General features: G+C 41.4%; 2 protein-coding genes across 4 annotated transcripts; one reads left to right on the plus strand and one right to left on the minus strand.

Moving 5' to 3' along the window:
* Positions 1–1,184: 1,184 nt before the first annotated feature.
* On the minus strand, positions 1,185–9,318 carry tram1 (translocation associated membrane protein 1). Of its 2 annotated transcripts, none has more exons than XM_071517761.1 (11): positions 9,040–9,318; positions 7,286–7,349; positions 5,890–6,008; positions 5,594–5,710; positions 5,392–5,450; positions 4,845–4,929; positions 4,502–4,572; positions 4,178–4,282; positions 3,844–3,987; positions 2,935–3,086; positions 1,185–2,681 (listed from the first exon to the last, which is right to left on the minus strand). In XM_071517761.1, the coding sequence occupies exons 1-11, from the start codon at positions 9,160–9,162 to the stop codon at positions 2,611–2,613; spliced, it is 1,110 nt and encodes a 369-aa protein (XP_071373862.1). In that variant the 5' UTR covers positions 9,163–9,318; the 3' UTR covers positions 1,185–2,610. The 2 variants fall into 2 exon arrangements, with proteins under 2 accessions (XP_071373862.1, XP_071373861.1); XM_071517760.1 differs by having other exon boundaries at positions 5,890–6,011.
* A 1,364-nt stretch (positions 9,319–10,682) lies between these two features.
* xkr9 (XK, Kell blood group complex subunit-related family, member 9) lies at positions 10,683–14,543 on the plus strand. Of its 2 annotated transcripts, XM_071517765.1 has the most exons (4): positions 10,683–10,762; positions 11,563–12,063; positions 12,401–12,615; positions 12,904–14,543. In XM_071517765.1, the coding sequence occupies exons 2-4, from the start codon at positions 11,747–11,749 to the stop codon at positions 13,530–13,532; spliced, it is 1,161 nt and encodes a 386-aa protein (XP_071373866.1). In that variant the 5' UTR covers positions 10,683–10,762; positions 11,563–11,746; the 3' UTR covers positions 13,533–14,543. The 2 variants fall into 2 exon arrangements, with proteins under 2 accessions (XP_071373866.1, XP_071373867.1); XM_071517766.1 differs by lacking the exon at positions 10,683–10,762 and having other exon boundaries at positions 10,827–12,063.
* Positions 14,544–21,853: the final 7,310 nt, after the last annotated feature.

The raw sequence follows: 21,853 nt of genomic DNA on the forward strand, positions 1-21,853 counted from the left end.
CCCATACTCATATAACTCCATACTGCCTATTATGATATATATACTGTGAATTTAGGTCATAAAGATTTATGTCAGCCTATAAAAAGATAGGTAGCTCTATTCCGCAAATAAAAAGGTGGGTAAAGTGAATTTAGGTGGCTTTACTCTTGGGGTTTACTCTCCACTACATCCCAGGAAGTCTAACTTGAGTCAAATTAATTTTACACTACCTCAAGTAGTAGATCCCCACCATCACTAGCAACAATTTAACCACTACAGGTCAATGCATGAGTAAAATGGGCAACAGTGGGCAAGATTTGCCAACTTGCACAACATGACTGCTATTGTGAAATAACACAAGTTTGTTTAATTAAAAAAAAAGTTGCTTACACACTTCTAACAAGCAAACGCTACACGCTTTTAAAATATTGCAAATCTGCATGCCCTACATATTTATCTACACCTTGACTCACTGTCAGGTCAACTACCAGGCAGGCAGGCGTGTTTTCTTTCAGTCAAAACATGTGCCACAGCGCCACCAAGTGGCTGATGGCAAAACACCAACACAGTTTAGTTCTCAATATTTTGAGAACTAAACTATCCTGTAGAGGCACATTTCAACCACACACCTTTTAATTACGTTTTTGTCCCAGGTACCCTCGTTTGACAAGGATTTTATTGTGTGGGTTTACTGTAGGAGAGGAAATAATCACTGTAGAGAGTAAAAGCTCTGATCAGAACAGGCATTCTTGTTCATTCTCACATAGTGCTAACTTCTACTGCATGAAATAATAGTGAAATTTAGCTATTCCCCATTTTGCTTGAGACACCGGGGGTCTCTAGGCCCCAGTTTGGGAACCACTGCACTAACATACTAAATAACTACCAGGCCTGCTCTCCATCACTGCCACAACACTGAATTATTTATATGTTTTGTTTTTTGCCTGGAGAAAGTCTTTTTTTTTTTTTTTAATGCTCCATGATAGCTCTCTTGCATAGACATGTTTTAGGTCTTTGCAGAATAGATAAACCCTCATCCTATTAGGAGAAGTTGAGAAAACCACATATAGCTGGAGGCGACCATATGACTCACTACCTTGTTCCTAAAATTAGTTCATAGGTCTATTATTGGGATGTTTCAACACTACTAGTGATGAGTGATTGATTCAAAAAAAAAATACAGAGATCACTGCACTTTGTAGCTGTGTAAATTATTTTTATGGCAACAAGTGAAAATGGAAAGTAAAGACCATATAGTATATAAACGCTCAATCATGCTTGTACTCATTTGGCACAGTCAGTGGTGGATAGGGGGAAAACAGGCACAAAAAAATAGGGTTTACTCATTCCCAGTCCACATTTTTACAACAAATCATTCTTGTGGACATTTTTAAGGTCAACAATAATATGCAAGGCCAAACAAATACAGCAATCCATTCCTCTTAAATAGCAAATCAAGATGGACCATACAAGACAGTTATTCAACCAGCCTCATAAAGTGATACTTTTCCACGGGGATATTTTTCCCATAGATCTCACCTTTTCAATCTCACTATGACTCAAAAGAAAAACATGAGGTGTATTCATTGGTTGATAATATTTCAAACAAAACAATAAATTCAATATAATTTTACAGCAAGGAATATGGCCCGTAGTGAACACAATGCGGTGCTGAGCTCCAACAATTTAACGCTGCATCAGGTTATTCTGACATCTTAGCTGGCTGTCTTACATTGTCAATTTAACACATTACTGGGCTGTGAATCTACTTATTACATGGTGATGCTATGTCCTCTGCTCTCCTTGGTTCCTTTCAGTACTCTCTTCACTATTCCATCCATGAATGGATATTGAAAACTACTTCTGTATGTACACTACCTTGCTTTCATCTCTATATGTGTCTGTGTATGGGCTAGTGACATGGCGAAAACACAGAGTACTTGAAAATGTTTTGCCTAACTATATGTGTGTGTGAACCCCTACTGCCATAGTCATATTCTAAAGAAGACATGTTATAACAAGATTGTATGCAACCATATGGAACAATGAGGAGTATTAAAAGGAAGTCATAAACTCCCAGTGTACAATGTGTCAGTAAATCCCTCAGAAGAAGGATAGGAGGAGCAAATGGCAATGAAGAGGATCTGAACTAGCAATTATAAATATATGAAGAAAAAAAAAAACAATTGCCAAAGAAAAAAAAAAATACAATCTGGAATATACAGTATTTAAGTAAATGCACGAAATGACCTGACTTGGGAAATACATCAAACACTGAAGTCGTCATTCCTGAAATTTTAAAACCACACACCCTGTACAAAACAATCTGTATCAATAGGCACTTTTTAAATAAGGTCTTTTTATAGTTTATTTTTGAATTTGATTTATTTTCATTCGTAATGGCACAGCAGAGCAATGATTCTTAAATCAAGGCGCGCTGGACAACTGGCGACAAGCAAAGCTAAATGCATTCTGGCCCTTGGTGTCCAGCTGGGAGGTCAGTCCTGTGGGAGCTGAAGATGCATATTATGGTAGAGAGCTGGAGGATTGGTTGGTTGGATCGAGCCAGTGAGGCACAGGGAGAGACGGGTCTTTGAGAGGGGGGGAGATAGGAGGGGCCGAGGGGCGTGTTTACGATGACTTCTCTTTCCTCGCTCTTGGCGAATCAGCTCCATTGGAACTCACTCCATTTACTCCATTGGCTGAAAACAAACGACACATCAAAATTAGTCCCATTTGGCTACTTACTGATATAAAGTGTAGGTAAGCACGGTCATTATTACACATCGGTGTTGGATGAGTTGAGTCCCCCCCCCCCCGCTATATAAATATAATCAATTATTCAATTAATCATGCATTTAATGTGCCATTTCACTTTCAACATTTCATAATGTCCTGCAGAAGAATTATTCTCGATAATAAATGGAGTAAATGCACGTCATCCTCATTGCTCACCTTTGTCTTTCTTTGACTTGCTCTTGGAAGGAGCTTGTTTCTTTTTCAAGGTCTGAGCCTGGGCATGCTCTCTCCACCGGCGCAGCTGAAAGTTGATGAATTTCCACATCATGAAGGCCTGAGTGATGCAGATGGCGGCCAGGACAGTGATCCTAGTAGGGAAAGAAGACAGTCAGTAACTCAAAGGTAACTAAATAAAGACGTGGGTTACACATTGGCACTGCTAAAATAGTCAGACACTATGACTGGCCTCTCCCTTCTCCTGACCTGAAATATCAGTAAGAATCTACCTCCACATAATCTGTGATGCTCAATGCATTCTAGGAGTTATTTTGTGATGAAGTCTTATAATTTGCTTTTTTGGTGTACATGCATTCCCTCAACCTGCCTTGTCAGTTGATGATTTCCTACATTTCCCAGAATGCCTTTTGACAACCTCCAGAGAACGGCATGAACTTGTTGCATTCAACTGTTGGTTATACTTGTAGGTAGAGAGAGCAACAGTAACAGTAAATGCAAGAGAGCAAGAGTTTTTCCAGTCAGCTGTGCATCTTATTAAAAACGCAACAATGATTGTTGAATGCCAGTGAAAAATGGTGAGTCTAGAAAGAAGCCTTTGCTGTTTGATCCTGAGGGACTGACACCAGAACCAGACGTTTACCGTTGATGTTTTAGATAGTTGAAAAATGTTCTGCTATGAAACTCCATTGTAGCTGCGCTGAAAAAATCTTGATGTGATGTTATGTCATCTATATTTGGCCAGTTATCCACAGTAATAAGAAAAATATACCAAACAAAATGGACCTAGGAATGCAACTTTTCAGGCCAGCATAAATCCAGCCAATACTGTGAACAGCATTATTTATTCTAGAATTATATCGTCTAATCTCCCTTTTCACACACACTTACCGAACAAAGAGAACATTAAAGTTTCCTGCGGCCATATCTAGGCCTTGTTGCTCAGCTGTGGCAAGGCCAAAGCCCACGGTGAGGACAGACAGGGACAGGGTGAGCAGTCGCCCGAGGACAAACAAGACGGCCCATATGGTGAACCTGGAAGAGAGGATGACCATGACACCGCAATCAAAACCTCTGATCTCAAGCAATAAACCAACAGCTAGTGGAGTATTTCCTCGCAGGCAAATATTTCACATGATTAACTTTTACAAGTATACAAATTATTTGCACACACTGTGAAAAGTCTGAGGCCCTTAATGGGGAAAATGAGAAAATGAGAACTTACCCTGTTTGCCTGTTCTCATTGCTGAAATAGACCAGGCGGGAGACGTGGAAGAGCAGCTCAACAAAGTAGTGCAACACTAGCAGGACCAGAGCCAGACGGTTCAGACTGAAAGACACAGAGAGACGTGATTCTCCTTTATTACAACTGACAGGAACAAGAGAGACGGACACCCTGAAAGAGCCTTGGGCTGCTGTTCAGATTGCGTACAATGTTCCTTTGCTTGTAGCATTCTCTTCAAGGGCAGTGCACGAAGAAAAGAAAAAGGTCACATGCTCTTCACGATCAGAAGCACAGTTTCAGACTTAATAAAATGCCAGTTCTTACTTGAGAATGTAGGCGCCTGCAATGTGGACCAGGTACAGGGAGATGTACACAAGCTGACGCGGAATATCCTCCTACACAGCAAACACAAAGAATGTGATCAAAATATTTACAACGCTGTGGATCTGCATGTACATGTTCTTCCATTGTCAATACACTAATAGGATTGCGCAAAGGGTACGATTCTATGAAACAATGCAAACATAATCAAGGAAGTCAAACAGGAAATAGCCTCAGGGTCCAAACAGAGGCTACGTCACCCTATTATTCCAATAAGTTGGGCCCACCACACACACACACACACATACATACACACACACACACACACACACACACACACACTCACCTTCTTTGTCTTTTGGAAGTACAGTTCTGGGAGAGCGTGTAACCAGTAGCCCAGCTGACAAATGAAGTAGAATTTCATCTGGAATCTAAACAAAAACAACAATTATAAAACTAATAAAAACTGGTCCTCAGATCAGATCTGATTGGCTGAGCCACATTCAAAGCCATTGTAAAATAACCGATAAACTGACACATGTATTATTGTATATTACAGTTAAAAGCCAATACCAGTATTGCAACTATATTGCTTGGTGGAAAAAATAACATTTATTATCATTAGTAGTAGCAGTAGTATTTATTAAAAATAAAATAGTTATTGAGCATTCCATTTTCTATTACAATGGTGTGTTACCACTGCTGTATAAAAGCAATAAGCCACTCAAGGCCGTGCTTTCCAGTGATTTTAGAGCAGTTAGGGTTTTAGGCAAGCCACTTTGCATTGTGCCTAACAATGCCTCTCAGTTGTACAGCCTTATTGCTCAAGTTGGTTTGACTCCACACATCACACACCACTTTGCATTTTCCACAGTGTAAGTATGCATACTCACGGCATCAACGTATGGGGATAACCCTCCCACAGGCTGACAGGGTTGGATAGGAAGTTTTCCTAGAAGAGAAGAAGAAGCAACATTTAAATCACTATTTAAACTGGTATGTGGACTTGTAATACATACACGTACACGTGTATGTAAACACAATGCAACACAATACAGGGTGTGTTAGCTTAGCAGCGGCAGCCACTGTACATACAGAGAGCAGGATGCTTGTGCCCCAGCCGAAGGAGAATAGGTAGAAGGCGCTGAGCTGGCCGGACTCGTTGAACTTGCTGTGCTTGGTTTTGGAGAAGTGCATCTTCCTGTTGATTTTCTGCACACATGAAGAATAAACAAACAATGCAGACATAGTCATGGTGATTGCAATCTGTGTGTGTGTGTGTGTGTGTGTGTGTGTGTGTGTGTGTGTGTGTGTGTGTGTGTGTGTGTGTGTGTGTGTGTGTGTGTTTGTGTGTGTGTTTGTGTGTGTGTGTGTGTGTGTGTGTCACTTACATCCAGCACATATTCCTGGATGATGGCATGCATGATGATGGCCACCAGCATGTAGAAGAAGACAGTGGCCAGATCCTTGATACCATGGTGGAAGTGGTTCACAGCAGTCTCCTCAAGGCCTTCTGGAACACACACAGACACAGACACAGACACAGACACACACAGTTAATCACAGTAACTGCTATCGTAATGCAGCAGCAACAATACCATTAATATTAACTAGTCAAATGGAACTGCATAATAAACTCCTGGGGTTTCATTCAAAGCCAAAAAAAATATTATTCAGGGTGTTTGGTATGCCTTGTTCATGCATGTTTTAGATTTGGACTTGAATTGTCTGACCATTTTAATGAATTTCAGTCATCTACACATTTCACTAGTTTGATTAACCTTCATTCCTAAGGGGTTTGGATTAGTGAAGTTCTACTGTGCAGATATTGTGAAAATGCAGCATCATAGATTGTATGTCAACATCACAACTGTTACACACAGTGCTTCCTCTATCTTTCTAAAGTTATCTATTATCATCTATACAGGCTGTGACCTGGTTTCTGTAAAACACTGAATAATTTGATGAATTTAATGAGACAGCAAGAGGATACATGAACACAATTCACTGCAAAGAGTCTTATAAAGCCTTAGCAGGACGAATGCACTCTTGGATCATGCAGCTGCATAAAGAAATAATGTGAAAATCTATCCAATGATTTGTAACAGTCAGCACTGACAGAGAAGAACTACAATGGCATTCCTGTAAAGCACATTCACTGTAGAGAGATTTTGGTGGTGCTTGTTATTTGTCTTATTAGATACAAGCTGTAAATGAGTTACAGAGATAGGCAAGTGGTAAGGTCTGTCAGATAACAACTCATGAAACTCAACCATCTGGCAGTCTGCAGGCCGGCAGCTTCTACAGCAGAGTATGAATTCATTCTGAGGTTGTACAAGCCTTCAACAGTATCAGGAGTTGGCAAAGAAATTGTTAACCTTGAGACGAGCAGGGCTTGAATTGAGAGGCCTATATTACACCTTAGCCCAAATTCGCCCAGCACAACCTTGCCACAAGAGAACTTTATAAATCAGGCAGACTAAATTTAGCTCCAAAGGAAAAAAAAAAAAAGCTCTCAAATGGGTTTGTGTAAGGCCACGCAAGTACCGCTCTAGAATCCAAATGAAAAGCTTCCAGCGAGACAACTGGCTGGGAGCAACTGGCTGCAGGGAACGATTAAGCCAAACTTCTTCCGTCTTCTGGACAAGGCATTCGTAATATCCCAACAACAAAATCTAAACCTCCTAACCTAAAAACATGAAGCCATTCCACATTTAAAATAGGGCTATTTCATACATTAAAGCATTCATATAGGCCTATTCTCATTTGGTCGATTCCTTAACTTACCATTTGTTGAGATGGTGACATTGTACTGGACAGTTATGAATAACACTGCAACCTTTGAGGTGACCTGTGTAGAAAGAAGGAAAGGTTAGTTATGTTTGTGGTTATGTTATGTTATTAGGTTATGCTTTTATTGGTAATAAAAACATCCAATTTATAAAAAAACACCATTCATTATGTGCCAGTCTCATAAAACCAGAATCTGGCCAAACTGCAACTGTGCAAATATGCACGCTAGAGTAAATATTCCAACAGTACAAGCAAAGGGGGATACAATGGGGAATGTTCCCATTTTACACACTGAAATGTGGAGCTTTGCATTCGACCATACAGGATTCACTGTGGACCCATAGTGGAGTGACTGCAACTGTGTCTCATATGCATCACATTTCATGTAACACATGGGTTTTACACTAAGTGAATAATGTTTTATCAAAAAATTATAGAAACCCTATACTACATTTCAGACAGATACTACACAAAGATTACAACAAAACTGTCAGACCATATGGGAATTATAAGAAAATTATTGAGTACTACAGACACATTATGAGTCCCTAATGGAAAATTCTAGGAATATTTTAATATTTTTCGTTAGGGATGACCTATGTGGATCACAAATAATCAGTATTAGCCTTGCAAAATCGTAATATGATTGATGTGTGCAACGGCTAACAAAACTCTGACGAAGCGTCAGTCAAGTGTCGATGAAAGCTGCGTCAAGCCAGCCACAGTTAGTAAGGATACGACCGGAAGGTATTTTGCATTCAAAATAAGTGTTGCAAGAGTGTTCTCAACAAGTCATATTAAACTACTCAGCAGCATCACAGAATTAAATATTTTGAGAAATTATAGTTGTATATACCCCACTACAATTTTGGCAGGAGACATATTGTATTATTGAGCTCAAAAATGTTTCAACAAATATTCGTACGGGTTTTATTTTGAAAAAAAGGAGGAAGTACATTTTTGTTTCTGGCGATATTTACGTTGATGGCGCTGATTTTCAGTGAGGAAGCAACACGCTTGACTTGAAAACACAAATTCGAGTGAAAGTAGACCACAGTAGAGCAAAGAGACATACATATTGTAGACACAGATGACTGTCACCAGCTTGTAGACTTGGGCTGGATTTTAAAAAGGTCTGTAGCCCCAAGGCCAACTTTCGTTTTTGGTCCAGGCGGGTTTCTGCGATGACAGCCCTCTCAGTCGTTGTCTGATTGCCACGTAACACATCTACGTATAAAACTAACCATGTTTAAGTGTTGCACAATATTACAACCACTGAGCTTGATACACCGCCGCCGAACTGTCGCAATATGTGGTAGTTGGACAATTAATGTTGCACACAAATAACTTTGTTTTTTTTATGTAGGCTACAAACCAAAGGCCTATGCACGAATGGTTTGAACTATTGATTTGAACACGGGAAGCAGCCAGATGGGAATTGGAGACCATTATCACCACGCTTTAATAAACAAAACATTTTCATTCAAAGGCTAAACTAACCAGAGAGCATAATAATCTCGTTGAAGAGAAGCAAAGGCGATGAGGCCAACATGAACCGAAAACACAGAAAACTTTCGATCACGAGAGGAAGTAGTGTGAAGAATAGATCAGACAGCCATGTCAGTTTCCAGGAGAGGAGATGGATAGTATTTGGCATCACCTCCGTGAATGGTCCTTCCACTGTGCTAGGCGAGCATTCCCAAATGACCCGCGATTAAAACCCATTCAACATGTGGACCGGGACTTACCTCAAACATCAGCCCAAGAAGGAACACCATAGCAACACAGGAAACAATATCTGCATGGTTCTGGATGACAAACTCATGGCTCAGCACCGGCGGATTCTTGGTAGTCTTTTTTCGGACTCCCATCTCGACAGGATTCAAGCACAACTTTGATTTTGCGCGGCGCAGATGCAATCGGTTTTTTACCAAGTATCAGATTATTATCCCTCTGTCCGAGAACGCTCAAAGCTCCCTCCTGCTTTCCTCAGCCACAGGGCCAGGCAGCAATTGAATGGCGTGTCACTCTTCTGCTAGTGGGAGGGTCCAGAGAGGACGCTGCTGCGCCTCGTCCAACGAGACGCTTTACGCACACGGGAGAAACACGGTTTGGGCTCTTTATCGCCCCCTGTAGATTTGGAGTAGAAGAAGGGACTATTTCGCATAGCAGGGGGTTCTAAACTTTTTCATGTCAAGAACCAGAAAATGGTCAAATTTAGCCCAAAGCTATGAAGGACCCTCACCTGAGAAGAGTTTTGTAGTTGGTTTTAGATTTTCATAATTCAGGATCAAAACAGTCGTCCTTATACATTCTCTCATTGTTCTAATGTCTAGTGAGTGAAATAATAGTGAAATTAAACTTCCTCATTTTGCTGGGGAACCCCCTCAAGGACCACTGGAGATTCCCGGACCACACTTTGAGAGCCACTGGCCTACAGCTACATACATGCTGTCTCAAAACCAGAAGATACAGAATAAAATATAGATAAAACCTAACAAACTGGGAGCAAGTCACCTATCCAGCCTACCCTCTGATACTAAAAACATAAGTTTAGTTTACTTTAAGAACATACAGATCTACTGAATTGACTGTAATTGTTATTGGTTGTAATTAGTAATCCAATTCATGTTCAAACTCAGTAATCTGATTACTCTCAGTTGCTCAGTTTGATTCATTTGAAACCAACCATTATCAATCTTTATTTCACAATGAGATGTGAAAATGTGGTTTATATCCATAATCTCACAATAAAAATAACAATTTGCCCTTCAAATACGCCCCTGAGTAATCCAACAAGTAATCCTCCTTTTTTCCAAAAAGTATCTGTAATCTGATTACTGTATTTTTTCCACTAACTGTAACAGTCGCCACTTTTCTGTAACTAGATATGGCACTTCACATTACATGTAAGCCGTTACAACCCAAACCTTGTAATCACTCATTTATAGTCAGTGATGAATGTGTTCTCAAAATTCCTCCCATTCAAAAGATCTATTTATTTGAGTATACAATTCAGTTTCAATTTAGTGAAAATAATGACGTTCACTGCTAGTGTTCCTGTTTTGATGCTTATGTTTTAAGTGATTAGTGAAAACAAACACAAATGACACGTCTACGCTTTAACAAATGAAGAAACACGTCCTGGAATACCGTTACAGGACATCACAGGTTACATCACTGGTTTACTGAGGCATGAGAAAACTCAGAGGGAACGTCTGTAACGTTCAGAATACGTCAGTGCTGGACAGGAACAGAAAGTGTGAGTCGTTTCCCACACACACACAAACACACGGCCACATGCCCACACACCCACTTGATCTGTTACGTCATAGCATTTTCTCGTCTTGACCATGTTAGTTCAGAGCGATAGCACAGGGGTGGAGTTTGTCACATGAGTTTCAAGAAAAGAGAATGAGAGCCTTCATGCTGAGACCTGAGCTGCTCCTGTGATTTTCACAGCAGACGCCAGTAAGTATTAAGTTTATTCATTGTTTCATTGTATTTTGTGTTCTAGCTGTAACTATTGTAGGATTATGTATAATGACTTATTTGTGATAATTCAAGACAGAGTGTGATTAGATTGGGATTTGTATTTGTATTTGAGCTCAGCATCATTTAGTATCTAGAAGCTCTCTATCTAAAAATATAATGAAGAAATGAACACATCAAAGGAAGCTTTATTGCAGAAGGTGAATAAGACATTTTCTGTGGTTTTGTGCTACCTTGAATTTGTATGTCCTCATCTCAGATTCAAATTTTTATTCGTCAATAAAAATAAAAAACACTTTTTACAAGCCGCCATGATTGTATCTCATTAAACAGTGTAAGATTATATTGAAGATAGCAGGATATAAAGTTACTAAGTCATTTTACATGTGACTACCTTATGATTTAATAAACAGGTTTGAAAATGCTTATTTCCCAGGGTGAGACTGGTTAGTAGGCATAAGGGTTCTGAATCAGCAAGGCAGGGTTTTATTGTCCCTGCTGATAAACTCATTGATTGTTTTTGTTATTACATAGATGGCCATATCATTTTATCAGGACTCCACACCATCAAGTGTACATGACAGAGATCAAAGGGCAGGGGAATATGACGCAACACCTGACTGCAATCACTTGAATTAGAAATGTTCAATGATCTTAAGCATGGATTTGTTTTAGATGCCTGTTGGCCAAGCAGCTTAAGATTTTAACTTAAAAAATTAAAATGTATACCATGTTTTTCATGATACTTTAGGTTCTTTATCACATTACTGTTTTCGCAGATTGACCGAAATGGAACCTGAACCACTTGGGTATAAGATGACACTGTCCTGAAAAAGTATACAACTAGTATCCAGTCGCTCCATGGCAAAACTGAACCAAAACCAGCTACATGACGCATCCACCCTCAACACAGAGTGAAACCTGCAGTACAGCCTGAACCCTTCAGCACAGACAGAATCCAAAATGCTTCAACCAGACTTTGGATACACTAAACTGCGATGGCTATTAACCATCGGTAGTCTGTTCTTGTATGTGGTGGACATCGGGACAGATGTTTCACTAGCAGTGCGATATTTTAAAGACAAGCATTTTGTCTGGGCTGGATTGACTCTTATGTTTGTTCTGGCTGGGCTGGTGGCGACGCAGATCTTCAGCTATGCCTGGTACAGCGACGATATGAATAATGTCCTGGTGAATCCTGAGGGGAATCCAACCATATCAGGCATGTCCAAGGATGGGCTTGCTGGCCTCCATCTATTTGGCATGGGTATCTTCACCAGGTAAGGAATGAAAATGACAGGAAATGTTTGGTGCAAAATACCACGAAAGAGTGATAACTTCTTAGTAAGTAGCCGACAATCAAGGTTGTCTGCATTTTCTTGCTGACTATGTTCAGTATGCTAAATATGCAGGTGCAAGGTGGTGGAATGGTGTTCTGCAGTGTGCAGACTGGACTGACGACATTGAAGCCATAGTGTACTGTATGTTGTAATTACTGAAGTTGAGAAAAACCCTTGCAAGTGCATCATCGTCTGAGCAGCAGATAATTATGAATAAGTAACAAATGGTGGCACCAACCTGTCTGTGCCTGTTTTCATTATGTCTGATTGTTACTAGGTATTACCACCTGCTGAAAAAAGGATTCTGTGAGGTTTGGCCAACAACATCTTCCTATACAGTGGAGAACAGGAGAGATGTGCACCAGAGCCTGTTTGGCCTGGCTACGGATCTGAGCATGCTCAAACTGTTTGAGACTTTCCTGGAGAGTGTTCCCCAGCTCCTTCTACAGTTATACATCATGCTGGGCCACAATGAGAGCTCAGTCATGCAGTGTGAGTATGTGTGTGTGTGTATGTGTGTGTGTGTGTGCGCGCGCATCTGTGTCTGGATTGTGTGGGTGTGTGTGTGTGTGTGTGTGTGTGTGTGTGTGTGTGTGTGTGTGTGTGTGTGTGCGTCTGTAAGAGAGAAAAACAGTGGGAGAGAGAGAGAGAGAGAGAGAGAGAGAGAGAGAGAGAGAGAGAGAATCAGATAAGTTTGAGTCTATCCATTTGTCTATATATTCAATATTTGGTGAAATTACAATGTCATTATATTCATTCTGTCTTTCTATTACCTTTCAGATGTTTCTATGACATTCTCCTTCTTCAACACCGCCTGGACACTGGTGGACTACCGCCGCTGCCTGCGCAGATCCCTGTCCCATGTCAGGGAGATGCCCTCTGGCCTCCCCACAGCGGTGTACCTGCTCTACAAACTCTGCACCATCACCACCCACATCCTCAGCTACTGCCTGCTCCTCATGCTGAGCACCTACAGCGCCGTCACCCTCGGCTTCCTCTGGCTGCTGGGCACAACCTGGGCCCACCTGCTTCAGACTAACTTCTGCTCCTGCAGGAGCCTTGAGTGGCTCTACAGGGCAATCATAGGCGTCATCCTCACCTTCACCTTTTTCAACGTCAAAGGACACGACACCAAAGTAGCCATGAGCCTCTACTACTTCTTCTACTCCCTTATAAACATTGCGGCTCCGATACTGCTGGCATTGCTGAAGGCAGAGACGCAGACAGCAACGTATTTATTGCCAGTCACCGGTGTAATCTTGGGAGGCACAGTGCTGGGGCTGGTGTGTCTCGTGGTGTACTACGTCCTCCTGCACCCCCGAGGGAATTGGCGTGAGGCAGATGAGGTGGACGGCCTGCAAAATGAACCAGAGACCACACTGAGAATGAGGAGCTTCTTGCAGCCTTGATGAAGGCTCTTCCAGTCCTATTTACACCACATTATCAGAGTGTAGAGGACAAACTGTTATAAACAACACTTGCTCAATCACTCCTCTCTGAAGCTGAAACTCTCGCATGATTTGAGGAGAAAAAGAAAAAGCCATACAGTGCAGAGAGCAGCAAGCAGTTGTGTCCTAATAGCTTGATATTGTGATCGCTATTCCTTTTTATCCCAGTGCTTTCTACTGTCAGTTATTGTCCCGTACTTATGAGGTGAAGTTTGCTTTTTCATTATTGACACTAATACAAAGAGCCAGATAAACCATTATAGTGCAATGTAACTGACCTCTATTAATTAATTCAATATGTAAATATGTAAATGTAGTAATAGTTTTATTTATTCCTGTTTCAATATTAAATAATCTGTATGAAGTACATATTTATTCTTATCACAGCATTTTAACCTCATGTATCTGCCTATCTTAATGGACAGCTGGCATTGACTCCTGACATTGCTTGGATAAAATATTATATGACCCTTGGATCAAGGCAGCCTTTGATAATGCTTGGTAACAAAATATCGAAAACATATTCCTGAGTTGGAACATTTGATTTTTTTTACAGAACACAAATTAGCAGAATTGTGATTCAGTATTTTTCATTCTCTAATTCTTGAAAGCTCTTTTGTCGATTTGTTATGTTTTCATATGGTCGTTCACACCTTGTTGTTGTCAAAAGTCAGTCAGCTTGGTAAAGTGCACATGTAGCCCTATAATGTCACCTGGCAGGCCTTCTGTGAGCTGAGTGTTTTGTGGGGATAGAAGAGCATTTTCTGTAAACCTGCAACACACACATTCAACACAAGGTGGGGTTATTGTCTAGATTGGCTTTCCTCTTATCCTTCTGAAATTGGCCAAGACACCACTGAGGTTTAGTATCCAGTACTAATGTAAGCCAACATTAAGGAAGTTTTTACAGTCACACTTATTCAGCAAACATGCAACAATAGTATCAATCAAAACAGTTTCTCTCTTAATATTTCCAGTGTCCAATGTATTTAATCTCCTAAAACAGAGAATTACTTAAGGCATTAGTATGAGTCTAATAATTCTATCCTATAACTGTATAATTCCTGTAATGCTATTAATTTTTTTTAAGTCATTCATTTATTGGTTTGTATATGTCAACTGGTTTTAGCCCTTCTCCTTTCAACCTCAATTATTTTCACACAATGTCTCATAAGCTTAATAATAATGAAAATGATAACATGATACTTAATTGATCCCTGAAGGGAAATTATCTTTTTGTTTGCCTGGAGCTGGAGCTGGTAGGGATTCAGTAGGACACTCACCAAGACGGGGGCTTTAACCTGGTTCCTCCAGCTCAAGGACGTTCTCCCTACACACTACACCACCTCAACGCCCCTGAATTAAATTGCAAATACCAGTGCAAAGTCTATATGAAACACAGCTACTACTCTCATCTGCCACAACCTAATCCTCAGAACCACAAAGGTGGCAACTAAACCTTTTCCTCGCCCAAGAAATGATGAACAGAGGGGTCATGGATGAGCTAACTAGAAATAACAAACCAGGGCTAATTTTGTTTTGACTACCAGCAAAATATTGTGTGAGTCAAGCTGGAGAGTCGAGGACGCTGTTTCCTCCAGGCTGGGGCAGGGGGAGGGTGGCCGAGCCTGACTGGCCCAGTGTGAGCTCACCTGGGAGGAACGCTGACAAACCGCAGGGTCCAGAGAGCACGACGGTAGTTGGCTCTCAAGTAAGCACAGGCTTTTTTTTCCCTCCTTTAATTCAGCCAAACTCTGAGCCTTTTGACTTGTTTACTCAAAGGGGCCACTTTAACTTTCATCTGTCGGTTGTGCTCTGTCAGAGGCACTCCATAAAATGACAAATTTAAGCGAGGAACTTGTGTTGGAGAGGAAATGAATCGCTGCCAGGTAGTTACCACACAGAATTCAATTTTACTGTGTAGTGTACACCGCAGTGCACAGACTCTAGCTCTTCTTAATCTACAAAATGCTTTTTCTTCCTATAAGTTGAGGGTAGGCAATGGAAAGTGTTATATATATATGTTGAGTAAACACTTGGTTAGAATCACAAGTGATCAAAAGTGCTGTTTTTACACAGCTGATTAGTGATAGCTGACTTTTGGAAGGAGGAACAATAAGGGAGGTCGTTGCACCTGTAGGGAGGACTCTCTCTGTATTCATTAGGGAGGAAATAAAAAGACTTCATCGTTTGCCTCTCAGATGATGGATGCTCCCCTCTTAGTGCACTGCATATTTCCATGGTTTCAGTGGACTAATGCAGCGTAAACCTGCCAGCGGGACTTTTATTGGGAGGAGAAGATGCATGTGTCCCAGGGCCGGAGTCCTCTGCTCTCCGTCTCTCTCTTTGTCGAGCTACACATGCTTTTGGCCGTGACTCACCCGGATAGCACTGCCAGAGACCAGTCACAACCCATCGAGATGAAACGTGTTGAGTAAAGCATTACCTCCCTCTCTCTAGGAGAAAACAAGCAGAGAGAACTCTGGCGTTGACAACCTCTCTGTAATTTCCACTTCTGGCACTGAGAGCTTAATACCCAGTAATCTCTCACTCTGATCTCACTGTAATGCACCTCCAGAGGGCCTGGACAGCATGGTGAAAATCTGAGAAACTAATAGCAAATCAAAGATGATTACACATGACAGTGCGAGATTAATCTCCAGTGCACTACAGGCCTTCAGTTAGCTCAGCCAAGGACAGAGGGTCTCCTGCTAAACGCTGATCACTGAGTGCATCTTATCACACACACACAAGGCACACATGTACACACACACACACACACACACACACACACACACACACACATGCACTGCTGTCACTGTCAACAGCTCAGTTTTGTCTGAATGAACGGCGCTCAGGTCCTACATAAACAACCTTAACCACTGCCAGTCTCTGACCCCTCCATAACCATCGCTAGACCTACTGCTTTTCACCAAATCTTATCTTTTTGTTTTCCATCACCGTTTCCTGTAACAGCCGGTCAGGAGTGGGGCATTCCTGGCGCACGCCGTACCCACAATTTGTACAGACACAATAAACCCGGAGAGGCAGGCTGTTTTTCATTAGGGCTTCAAAGTCCATATAAACCATGATTAATGAAGCCCTGAGATGCTGTATGTCTTTAATTATTATGACTTGACTGCCGCACCAGCGCCTCAGATGCATTAGCAGTGTTGGCGATCTGTACACGTCTGCCTGGCTCGTTCTGACATGGGCCCTTTGCCTCATTCTTGGAGAATTCCCCGACTTTGGAGGAAGGCGGGAGTGATAGAAGCCCCTTTTGCAATGGCACAGAAGTTTCTTTAATCACAGTACACACACACTAACAAATTAGTTTGGGCAGTGACAGATTGGAGAGCAGGCCGAGGCTAATTACATGCAGTGGGCTGGTGTGTGATCAGAGCGTGGCATTGCATTACCCAGAGGGTTCTGTAAATAAAGTCCTCATGCAATGAATGAGGATATTGTAAAGTGCATTATGCTGGGTACAATAGCCCAACCATTGTTACTGTTTGGATTTCAGCTCCACAGTACCTGTTGGCATACTATGACAGAGACTGTAATAAGGAAGGCAATCTAGGCTACAGCAGGAATGAAGTGAGGTCAGTTGTTACCATAAAAATAACATAAGGCACCAATTACTCTACAGTATCTGGTCGTATATAGAAATTCAGATTTAGATTGGACACATCTTAATTCTCAAAGAGGGTTTAAAGAGGCCTTATTATAGGAATTTAAAGTTTCCTCTATATGTAATCAAAGATGTTTAATGTAGATATTGTTAAAATTAGATTTTGAATTAGAATGGTTGAATTTATAGTTATTCCATTTTATAAAATCCATCCTTTTTTACAGGCAATTTCAGACTCCAGTCACATCACAATTAGACTTGGTTTTGATTGGCACTCCTCACTAAACAATTGCTGAAATCCTTCCAATCAATTTATCTCATTTCAATCAGAGGAGCTGTCGGTATTGTTTGCTACTCAGGGTTCAGTATTGGACTGTCTTTTTTGTCTTTGCAGACAAATTCATTCATTAAATACCTGCTGAAACTATGTATTTGCAATATATGATAAAGAACATTATTCTTATCTTGAGCCATAGTATATTTGAAAACAAAATCATGAAAATGGAATAATACACAGTTTGTGGAGGCCACTCTTCAACCTTGGTTCAAGTCCCTGAGTCCTGAGCCCCCGCCCTGCTGAAGTGTCCTTGTGCATGACACTGACTCCTATACCTGCTCCAGCGGTGCTGCTCTGTAACTGGTATTGTGGAGGGCTGCAAGGCAAAACACAATTTCTCTATTGGGATCAATAAAGTATCACATCATCATTTGCCACCTGAAATTCAATAGATACTCAGGTTATAAAAGGTGACAATGCATACTGTACTGTATGTATTTACTTTCAGTCCAGTTCCAGTAACTGTGTGATGAGAGCAGGTATAAACAAGACTGGTGCTTTAAGCTTTGCAATGTGAAAATGGTCCTACTGAACCTTTCTACCCTTATTTGAACGGGCAAATTGACCAAGACCACTTGAAAATGGTGCACAGCAACGGCCTGCGGTTACAGGAGGGAACGTTCCACACATTCACACACTCACACCTGGGAGCTGCCCAGTACAACCACAGCCTCATGCTTTCGGCCACAGAGCAGCTCCACTGGCACAGTTTGTGTTTAGGGCACTTCAGTGGTAGTTGTTGAGGGAGTGGAGACTGGCGGTCCTTCACTTCCCAGCCAGTGGAAGGATTCAGCTGGTGACTTCCTGGTCACGAGTCCATTTCCATAAAATTCAACCTACAACTGCCCTCTTCTAGTGGGGAATGGTATGTAAGTATTTGGCAAAAAGGATTCTCCTAACTGGCCAGATAAATTAACAGCAAAAAACAATTCTTCACAGCCAAACTAATATCCAATAAATGCTAAACAGAGTACCATGTTGTAAACCAGCTTATTACTAATTCACCATTTTTAAAGTGATCAATTAACTCAAGATATTCTTAATCTCAAGGTGTTTTTATTATCTTAATATAATTTGAATAATATGGAATATCAAATGATTTGTCCCTCTTGGGCGAGTGGAACTAAGCTGCTTATTCACACTGATTTTGAAACTGACCAATGAGGAATAAATGGGCGAATAGTTTTTGTTCCTAGTTTATGTTGATTTAGCTTAATACTTACCTCTTAACTTATCTTCATCCTTTAGTAGCTTCAAATAAAAGCCATTTTAAGATGACTTCAAAGAGTCATAGGAGAAATGAAACAAAGTACACAAGCTTCTCTGCATCTTGTCTAGGCAGTGGGACAAAGAAACAAAGAGGAAAGAGGAAGCTCATTTGTATAATCATCATTTAGCGCAGGCGGTTTATGTTTCACAGTCATGGACAATCAGTGAGTCCTAACATAACAGTGCTACCCATCCTAGCCCTCACACACACACACACACACACACACACACACACACACACACACACACACACAGACACACACTCTCTCTCTCTCTCTCTCTCTCCATCCCCCTCTCTCTCCCTCACACACACATGCACATACACATAGATAGAAAACAGAAGCCATGTTTGTGTTGGGCATGCTCCCACAGCGCACAGGATGATGGATTATAGAGTGTTCCTGTTTATTTATGCTGTGCTGGGCAGAGGGATATGGGCAAAGATTTCATGCATACAGTCTATGTATGGCAAATACAATCAGCCGTAAAATAAGATTGCATATTATGAATGAGAAATGGGCTCTCTCTCTCACACACACACACACACACACACACACACACACACACACACACTCACACACAAAGCACTGGGCTGCAATAGAACCGCGCTGTGAGAAAACACACACTCACTCACACATACACACACACCTCTTATAGAAGGGCAAGCTTGTCTTGATTAACCTGACCAGTGGAACCCGACATGTTTTTCCTTTTACGTCATGGCCTGTTCCCAGAGTGGCTCAGTGGAAGCCATCAATTCTAGTTTGTCTGCAGTTTGTCTGTTTGAATCTTTTGCTAATCTGTATTATTCACTGATGGCCTGCTGGCCGAGTCCAAGAAGTGCTGAGTGATGACTGTCCTGGAAGGAATATTTGCTCTCAGACATTATACATTATGTTTTTTTACAAAATAAAAAATGGACCACCCTCCCCTGCTCCATTCAAAATGAATGATTTTGGTGTTGTGTGGTGGTAAAATGAAAAGTTCTTCTTGTCAGATTCCCCGCTGATTAGAGCTACAACCCAGTGAGAAACACAAACAATATAGGAAACAGTCTTTAGATAAGAGCTCACAGAGGGACGGGACCATCAATATGAACCATGAAAACACTGAGGAGAAGCACAAAGCATCTGTAACTGTTTGACTATGGGGACAAATGTTTTTCTCTCACAAAACTGCTCTCTGGGCTGCGTACTCTGCAGCTTATCACCCCCTTGACAATGTTCTGTTTCGGCCAGTATCAGAAGGCCTACAGATCTTGAGTTGGGGAAAAGATGCTATGCCCGATTATAACAAGAGGTCAGGTCTTTGATGCTGGTACGGTGAAATTTGTTATACGTTAAGCCAGTGCTAATGTGATTATGGACATTGATCCATTAAATCTACTGTAAAAATGCAGCCTGCACTAGTTTTGAACTTGATACTGAGGAGAAATGTGAGAGGCACTGTGAAACATTAAAGACGCTTTGATGTAATATTTAACCCATCTGCAGCGAACGGGGGGAAATGTCCATAAAACGCATTTTGGGCCAGAGTGAGAGGGACAGGGCGGTGTGAGAAATGGGATGTGTGATTTTCTCTCCGGTCTCTCGCAGTGCCGTTGCAGTGGGCATGAAAAGGCGCAACTGCCCGCCGCGATTACCCTGGAGGACGTTTTATCAGGGCAATAAAACCAGGCTCTCCGTGCCGCGCTGTGGAACGCCCCCGCCTGCCGGGATCAGCCCGAGTCTCACAGGACACCCCCTCCTCTCCTGCCATGGGTAACAAGGGCATGGTTTTGCTCCAAGCATGCTTATGCACGGCTCTAATCTGCTTCTTTTGCATGCATGTGTCGTATGCCATTTGTGGGCGTGTAGGCATGATGATCTGAAGGGTTTCATTCCTTCACACTGCATATCCATTTTGGAAAAAAAAGTCATTACTGTAAATTCATCACTCTATATCTCTAAAATATGGAGGATGCAGAGTGTAAGTGCTAGCACTTTGTCAACCAAGGACTTTGGTTACCATTTGAAATAAGGAAGTACTTTAATTGTGGGTTAACAAGCAGAGGTTGAGTTACTTTTTTTTCCTCATTTTGTAATCAAATTTTGTATTTACTGTATATTGCTTGTGATAACACCATATGAGATCACCATGAATAGGCATATCTATATATATAAGCTAATCATTATTTTTCTCTGATCTCTTGAATTTGCCATAAAATCTTAATGGAGAGTGTTACAGCAGCAATATTTGTGACAATGAGTGTGATACTTCACTGAGGGATAATCAAACAATAAAGTTTAGTTGAGTAAAATCACATCACATGTTAGCATAAAGTGGCTTCATGTGATAACGTCCACAGGCCTCCAGTCAGTGAAACTGTAAACTGCATTTCCCTCATGCATATGGGTAAAAGTTGATCGGCTTCCTCCATCATAGAGAATAAAAACACAGAAGTGAGCTCAGATGAATGTCGAGGGGCCGTCTGTCTGTGTTGGTTTGGGTGTCAAGAGGCTATCGGTACAGGGTCTCCCTGGGATGTCTGCAGGGCACGGCCTTTCACTCTGGCCCATAATGCAACAAAGGTGTGGTGACTGAGTAATCTCCTTAAACAGGCTCCCTGGCAAAGCCAAGGATTCAGTCCCAGGCCCCAGAGTCACTACCATTCCCTTCAGAGGGGAGGAAACTACACCCTGCTCAGATCCCAACTCAGATAAAACACACTGGTGACATCACCGTCTCCCCCGTTTCAAAAAACATCCCAGTGGTCCTCCCTTATTAGCATGTGCAGTGTAGCGGGCAGCGGGAATAATAATGTGTTCTCCCTCTCACACCGACTGGGCTATTCGGGTTGAAACCACAAAGCCCCAGGCAGCAGCCAAGCTAAATAACAGTCAGGGGGAAGATGGTCAAGGCATCACAATTAGAGGGAGTTTATTTTGCATGCTGCCCCTGCCAGAGGAAACGCAGACTATAATTTGCGCCAAAGATGTTTGAGAGTTTATGTTGTTGGAGAAATCTGTGGAAGGTTTATGAAGTTTTGAGATGTGGGAGTCCAGT

The sequence above is a fragment of the Centroberyx affinis genome, unplaced genomic scaffold, assembly GCF_046629955.1.
Source record: "Centroberyx affinis isolate AG114_WGS23_722 - 3 ecotype Tasmania unplaced genomic scaffold, CSIRO-AGI_Caff_v1 ptg000519l_1, whole genome shotgun sequence".
Classification (NCBI taxonomy): domain Eukaryota; kingdom Metazoa; phylum Chordata; class Actinopteri; order Beryciformes; family Berycidae; genus Centroberyx; species Centroberyx affinis.